The sequence below is a fragment of the Echinococcus granulosus genome, assembly GCF_000524195.1.
Source record: "Echinococcus granulosus chromosome Unknown EG_S00324, whole genome shotgun sequence".
In the NCBI taxonomy this organism is placed as follows: domain Eukaryota; kingdom Metazoa; phylum Platyhelminthes; class Cestoda; order Cyclophyllidea; family Taeniidae; genus Echinococcus; species Echinococcus granulosus.
Genome location: NW_020170704.1, coordinates 12,315 through 20,011, shown reverse-complemented (window position 1 = coordinate 20,011; position 7,697 = coordinate 12,315). Strand labels below are relative to the sequence as shown.

General features: G+C 44.9%; 2 protein-coding genes across 2 annotated transcripts; one reads left to right on the top strand and one right to left on the bottom strand. All coding sequences in view use genetic code 11, as the record gives it.

The window, feature by feature from the left end:
* Window positions 1–933: 933 nt before the first annotated feature.
* Window positions 934–3,794, bottom strand: EGR_10999 (hypothetical protein; the record flags this gene model as incomplete). The annotated part of the gene is made up of 2 exons (XM_024500248.1): window positions 934–1,164; window positions 3,615–3,794. The coding sequence occupies 2 exons, from the start codon at window positions 3,792–3,794 to the stop codon at window positions 934–936; spliced, it is 411 nt and encodes a 136-aa protein (XP_024345340.1).
* Window positions 3,795–5,912: 2,118 nt separating this feature from the next.
* On the top strand, window positions 5,913–7,445 carry EGR_10998 (hypothetical protein; the record flags this gene model as incomplete). The annotated part of the gene is made up of 4 exons (XM_024500247.1): window positions 5,913–5,955; window positions 6,157–6,287; window positions 6,719–6,827; window positions 7,024–7,445. 4 exons carry the CDS (start codon window positions 5,913–5,915, stop codon window positions 7,443–7,445), a joined length of 705 nt encoding a protein of 234 aa, XP_024345339.1.
* Between the last annotated feature and the right edge of the window lie 252 nt (window positions 7,446–7,697).

Below are 7,697 nucleotides of genomic sequence, written 5' to 3'. Positions count from 1 at the left end.
GGTGTCATTTTGAGGACGCTTCGCAAGAAGCTGGGAAGGTCTTTTCGGTGTCCAAGGTAGTCGTCTATCCACACAAATAACACATTAGCATTTCATTATTGTCGCAGACAGTCTAAAAGGAAAATTGCTTGAATGCACTAGATCAGCAACATAGTATCTGGTGCTTGTGACTTTGGAAAGGTACGAGAAATAGTAGATTAGCGAGAAAGGTGGATAGGAATGAAGAAATGCTGGATCACGTGGGTACCTATTAGAAGCTGCAGCGAAAGTTTCTCCCTATGATTCGGTGCTCCCAATCGCCTGGATTTTGACTTGCGCATAGGTAGATTCTAGCTGATTAGCAAAGACAGGGCTTGATTTTTATTTGCTTATTTATACAGCCTTGATTACCCCTGGCCTGCATGTAAAAGTACAGATTTTGCAACCTTCTAGAATGTTAGACCTTGTAACAAATCCATCCACAATTCTACTTTATTGTCTGAAATTTCTCTTCAACGTCTCTTTTTAGTCCCCACAGCACCGTCAGCCTTCTGGAGACTCGGTTAGTCAGTAGAGGAGCCACAAGGCCTGTTTGTGCATGTGGTTCATTGCAGCCTCACTGATAAGACTTTCCTTATCTGTGAAGGGCACACAACACGGGGTTCTGCGGTTACCGTAATCGTTAGCTATGATCTCCACCCTGTTTTATTGGATAACATCGATACTGGAGAAGGTTGTTCCTAAGACAATGCCGATAGCAGGAACTGTTGGCACGGCTTCGTGTGGTGCACAAATGCCGATGCGTAATGTCGAATAATGGTAATCACCACGACTGTAGCAACCCTTTATATCAATTGCAGATGATCCTGTCTAACCTATCCACGATGCGCGCTACCTGCTAGAATTATTTCATACAGACAGGAGCTGCCAGTGTTTCATGCTTCGCCTCATTAACTAGCGACTGCTCCCTTGAAAGCGATGACGCACACTGAAGGCTCGGCTCACACCCGCCTGTAGGAGAGCGAAGTCGTGAGCAGTGTTGTCGTCTCCGTGCTGACGTGTTGGTGTCAGAAATACTGCGGTGCAGTAGTCGCAACATATCGACTCATGCCTAATAGGCCTATTTAATGCGGCAGGAACGCATTGCCAGAGTGTGGTCACACTCTCTAGGCTGAAGTGGGTGACCTGAAATAGAACCTAGGAAATGGTCATGTCTATTTCCGATCCATACTTATTAGTCTCGATCTAGTTCTATTAGTCTGTCTATCGCAGTTTCCATGGAGGGCAGGTCAAGGAACGACAGAACTAATCTGATTAGGTGAGGTGGAATTGGATTAGTGCAGAGGAGAGTAGAATTGATGACTACGTTTTGATATTAGTGACACCGGCTAGGGGACTGACAGCAAGTCTCTGATAGTGCTATGGAGTGAGGAGGATCAAGACGGAATCAGTCGCCATGAGGCTAATGAATGGCTCCAGCAATAGAGCCAGGAGGTGGTAATGCTGTGAAAATCTCTATTGGTTTAATTTTATGCGATCGTAATTTTCATTAGGCATGAAGGACATTATATGCATTAACTACGTCTCTATTCTCCTCCGTACCTCACTGTGAATTCACTAGCTTTGCAAACCAATGCAATAATAGGAGGCCGATCAATATCTGTCATCTTGTGCTGATGCTGCGGATGGCTATCTCTGCTAGGCGAATAATTGCAAATGCAAAACTACATGTGAGGTGATACTACACATATTTGGAATGTCCTTCACACTATGATGTTACGTGTAAATTCGATTATAACGCTTCACTCTTGATCTTTGCGCTTGGTGCTCCTCAAAAAATGACAAAACTATGGATAAGGATAATGTTTACATTTTCTAGGTGCCTCCAACCCAATAATTTGGAAAAGCCCTTATTTTTTTACTTTAGTTTCTACTAAATTTACACATTTTTAATATTTTGATTTCGCAACTTACAGGTGACAATTGAAACAATGCCTCTGATTTGAGAGTCAAGGTAGCTGAAAATTGTGGCAATGGCGTACAGTGAAGGCGACTACAGCTCCACCGACGCGTCACTCGCCTCTCCCACATTTTGATTCCGTTCTTTGTCCGTAGAAGCACGCGGAATCCCATAAGCTAATGCAAAGGGAATTGTTATGTGTCAACTCAGAGGAAAATAGCCAAAATTGTAAAAATTAGATTTACAGATGCACAAGTTAGTGCTTGGGCTGGTACAGTGTCCACGTATACGAAAGAAGGGAGCGCAAACAATAACATCCCCATTTTCAGAAGATATATCTATCTCCTGACAGGAAAATATTCACTTGCATTTAATTTACATAACATCCAAGCATCATTGGAACTATCAAAGCTGCTCATAAGCAGTCAGCAAACCGAAGTTTAAGCAACAAGAAGTTTTCATTGCCAGAAACTCAACCCATTAACATGTCTCGGTGATATCAAGCCTGAGTTGGTACATTGATGGTTAACGTAAGTAATGCGTATTCAACTAAGCGTTCATCCTGGCAGAGCGCATATAAATACGAGGTTTATTTCGTCTAAAGAGCTTGAGGAAACGCAAATGATTCCTGACCTTCGTTTTCTTTCTATATTATTCGCAAAGTTAGCTCCATTCGGTGTTTACTTGCAACATATCGCACCCTGGAGTTGTATCTTGTCTGGCAAACATCATTCGAAATGAGTTAATTGACATTCCTGGTTAGAGTCATTCCTGTATGGTGTCATTTTGAGGACGCTTCGCAAGAAGCTGGGAAGGTCTTTTCGGTGTCCAAGGTAGTCGTCTATCCACACAAATAACACATTAGCATTTCATTATTGTCGCAGACAGTCTAAAAGGAAAATTGCTTGAATGCACTAGATCAGCAACATAGTATCTGGTGCTTGTGACTTTGGAAAGGTACGAGAAATAGTAGATTAGCGAGAAAGGTGGATAGGAATGAAGAAATGCTGGATCACGTGGGTACCTATTAGAAGCTGCAGCGAAAGTTTCTCCCTATGATTCGGTGCTCCCAATCGCCTGGATTTTGACTTGCGCATAGGTAGATTCTAGCTGATTAGCAAAGACAGGGCTTGATTTTTATTTGCTTATTTATACAGCCTTGATTACCCCTGGCCTGCATGTAAAAGTACAGATTTTGCAACCTTCTAGAATGTTAGACCTTGTAACAAATCCATCCACAATTCTACTTTATTGTCTGAAATTTCTCTTCAACGTCTCTTTTTAGTCCCCACAGCACCGTCAGCCTTCTGGAGACTCGGTTAGTCAGTAGAGGAGCCACAAGGCCTGTTTGTGCATGTGGTTCATTGCAGCCTCACTGATAAGACTTTCCTTATCTGTGAAGGGCACACAACACGGGGTTCTGCGGTTACCGTAATCGTTAGCTATGATCTCCACCCTGTTTTATTGGATAACATCGATACTGGAGAAGGTTGTTCCTAAGACAATGCCGATAGCAGGAACTGTTGGCACGGCTTCGTGTGGTGCACAAATGCCGATGCGTAATGTCGAATAATGGTAATCACCACGACTGTAGCAACCCTTTATATCAATTGCAGATGATCCTGTCTAACCTATCCACGATGCGCGCTACCTGCTAGAATTATTTCATACAGACAGGAGCTGCCAGTGTTTCATGCTTCGCCTCATTAACTAGCGACTGCTCCCTTGAAAGCGATGACGCACACTGAAGGCTCGGCTCACACCCGCCTGTAGGAGAGCGAAGTCGTGAGCAGTGTTGTCGTCTCCGTGCTGACGTGTTGGTGTCAGAAATACTGCGGTGCAGTAGTCGCAACATATCGACTCATGCCTAATAGGCCTATTTAATGCGGCAGGAACGCATTGCCAGAGTGTGGTCACACTCTCTAGGCTGAAGTGGGTGACCTGAAATAGAACCTAGGAAATGGTCATGTCTATTTCCGATCCATACTTATTAGTCTCGATCTAGTTCTATTAGTCTGTCTATCGCAGTTTCCATGGAGGGCAGGTCAAGGAACGACAGAACTAATCTGATTAGGTGAGGTGGAATTGGATTAGTGCAGAGGAGAGTAGAATTGATGACTACGTTTTGATATTAGTGACACCGGCTAGGGGACTGACAGCAAGTCTCTGATAGTGCTATGGAGTGAGGAGGATCAAGACGGAATCAGTCGCCATGAGGCTAATGAATGGCTCCAGCAATAGAGCCAGGAGGTGGTAATGCTGTGAAAATCTCTATTGGTTTAATTTTATGCGATCGTAATTTTCATTAGGCATGAAGGACATTATATGCATTAACTACGTCTCTATTCTCCTCCGTACCTCACTGTGAATTCACTAGCTTTGCAAACCAATGCAATAATAGGAGGCCGATCAATATCTGTCATCTTGTGCTGATGCTGCGGATGGCTATCTCTGCTAGGCGAATAATTGCAAATGCAAAACTACATGTGAGGTGATACTACACATATTTGGAATGTCCTTCACACTATGATGTTACGTGTAAATTCGATTATAACGCTTCACTCTTCTTTAAAACACATGCACCACATGAGCTTGAATGCGCCTCAACCATTCTCGTTCTCTTCTTCTCTCTACCTTCATCTCTCCTTCTTCCGCTTCCGCCTCCACGTTTACCTCCGCCCTCGCCTCCAACTCCACCTCTCTCCATTCTTCTTCTCGTTCTCACCTCTATTCTTCTTTGCCTTAAGCTCAACCACATTCGTCTTCTACTGCCCCTTCTCCTTCTCATTTTTTCTTCTCCTCCTGCTTCATATGTCTACCCCGGTTCTTGTTTGTTTTCGCCTTCATGGTCTCACTCTTACTTCCACCCACATTCACCCTTGTCTCCGTTCCTTCCTCCACCACCTTCCCATCCCGCACACCTAGTCTACCATCACCTACAAACACGCACACGACAATTGAAAGTGTAGCATTATAGGTTGACAAATTATGTCATAGAGTACAAAGTGGGCGGGAGAGAGAGGTTATGTAACTGCTGTCACAGGGCCACGAGACGCCGATCGATTTGTTTACGTGGCAGGTTGGAATTCGCAGACCGTAGAGGCATTCACAATCTGTTGAACTTGACCATCCTGATGAGCGTTATCTTCGAGTTGACCGAGTCTACCTCAATCTCCCCTCCCCGCTTCATTTCAAACCCCGAACTACCTTTCTTTTTTGTTTGGATCACCCTTATTATTATCTACGTTGTTACCTGGATATACCTAAGAGATCGCTCGCCAGGTCCGCCTACTCTTCATCCTTCTCGACAGAGGGAGTCGACGTCAGACCCAGGAGAGCCTAACCCTTGGAGAGGTGAGTTATAAGCAATTGTGTGATTAATTAATTGCCTAAAGCGAAGAGTTGGTTGCTTAATTGTTGAAGTTGAAGTAAACTTTGAGTACTTGCACACAGGTAGTTGACAGGGACATGTTAATCGCATCACTGGAATAGGCTTATTGTAGCCTCAGTGTCCTCCACGTTGTCTCCAAACATCTTAGGTGATGAGCATGAAAAATGTGCATAGGAGTGTGATTGTCTAACTGAGCGGAGGGCGTGTAATTGTAGCACTAATTCATTTTCCGGTCAATGCAATGTGGAAGTGGCGTGCGTTTTCCATAGGCATTACAACAGTGTGTTTGATGAGGAGGCCAATAAATGGAAGTCTTGCTGTTGCTCTCTTCGTGTAGACGAGAAAGTGACGACGTTTGTCTTGCCGAGGGACGAAGCACATCTGGATGTGGTGTGCTGCGAAGAGGAGAGGCAGATAAATTAGATAGAGTGGGAGGAGCAGCTGGCGTTCTCCACTCCGATTAGGGTACTTCATAGGGGTGAGTGAGGATGTGCATTTGTCATCACTTGTGGAAAATATTTTGATGCCACTAAGTAGGATTGTTCTGCTATGATGAGATGACCACTTCACAGTGACTGGTACATGCAGCAGTGTGGGTGTGTGTTTATGCGTTTGGAGAGGATGGGTAAGTGTGACGCTTGCTGCGAATTGGCAGGATGTTGTTCAGTGCATGGCATAATTGTCAGTGCTGTGACAGGTAGAGCCTAAACAACAATTTAGGAAACATGAGGCTGCCATGGGCGAGGACAAGTAGACTGCTTTATGGGATGAGGTGGAAGGAGGAATGTGCTTGGCACTGTAGACACTAGGGACATTGGTTGTGCAGAAGCAGAGAAGGTAGATGAGGAGAAGGAGAAGCAGGAGGAGGAGAAGGAAGAGGAGAAGAAGCAGGAGAAAGAAGAGGAAGAGGAGGAGAATAATGTCCTGTTTTTTACCCAGAAGCAATTGATCAGTTCCGTAAGTGTGCCTTTTCCTTCTTTCTCTCCTTCTTTTGTCTCTTTGTCTGCATCCCCTCTGCCCACCTCGCATGTGGTATTTGGTGCCAATTATGAACCACCTACTGCATCCACTGAAACAAGGAAGTAGTGAGGGAAGAGATTTTCGTGCTTCATACTACCCGTATTGACTAGGATGATGTTGGTGTGGTGAGAGCAGTAGGTAGACTCGATGTACAGGACGTGCATTTACACACGTTGTAGTGGTGGCCCAATCAATTTCCCCTTTGCATCGCCTCCGCCCCATTCATGCCCATTCACCGGTGGTAAGGAATCGTGCAGTGGAGGAGACGGCCAAGTCTTCTCTCGTGATTGGGATGCCACCCTTTGGTAAGACCCAGTATTATTCCACCAATGCATGCTATTCTTACATTGCATGTTGTAAAACGTCAGTGTGAATTCAATGCCAAGGCGACTGGTGAATGTCCCACTGTACTTTTGTTCGTTGTAGTTTATCGACCACCTGGAGCGTTTCCCGTGCAAATCGTGGAATATTACGAAGGTAATTGTGTTTTACATTGTGCTTAACATGATGAGTTGAGAGGAGAGATGTGTAGTAGTGAGTGAGACAGTAAAATTGAAATAGAGTTGCTTGTGCCCTGTAGATGACTGGTCAGTTGGAGAGGAAGAAGGCACAGGTAGGCGTACAATTAAGATGCTCGAATATATGCATTGCATAGGTGTGTGTGTGTTTGTAGGTGATGGGAGACTGGGTGTGCGAGAAGGGAAGGCGGTGGTGGAAGGAACGGAGACGAGGGTGAATGTGGGTGGGAGTAAGAGTGAGACCGTGAAGGTGAAGACAAACAAGAACCGGAATGGAAATATGCAGGTGGAGGAGGAGGAGACTGGGGTGGTTAAGTTTGGGGGAAAGAAGAGTGAAGGCGAGAAGGAGAAAGAGAATGGAGAGGGTCTGGTGAATGCGGACGTGAAGAAGGAGGTAGAGGTGGAGTTGGAGGCGGGAGCGGAGGTAAAGGTGGAGGCGGAAGCGGAGAAAGGAAAGACGAAGGTGGAGAGAAGAAGAGTGCGAGAATGGTTGAGGCGAATTCAAGCTCGTGTAAAGAGCCGCCTTCGTCTGCCACGAATGCGTGCTTGTGTTTCAAAAACGACTGAAGCCATTTGATCGAATTTACATGTAGCATCATATTGTGAAGGACATTCCAAATGTGTGTAATGTCACCTTGCAAGTAGTTTTGCATTTGGAATCACCCGCCTAGCAGAGAAAGTTATTCACAGCAATGATATTGGAGCATCCGCACATGATGATAGAAATTGATTGGCCTTCTATTAATGCATTGGTTTGCATCACTGGTGAATTCACAGTAAAGCACGGCGGTGAATTGAGAGGCAGTAAATACAAATAATCCCCTTCCAC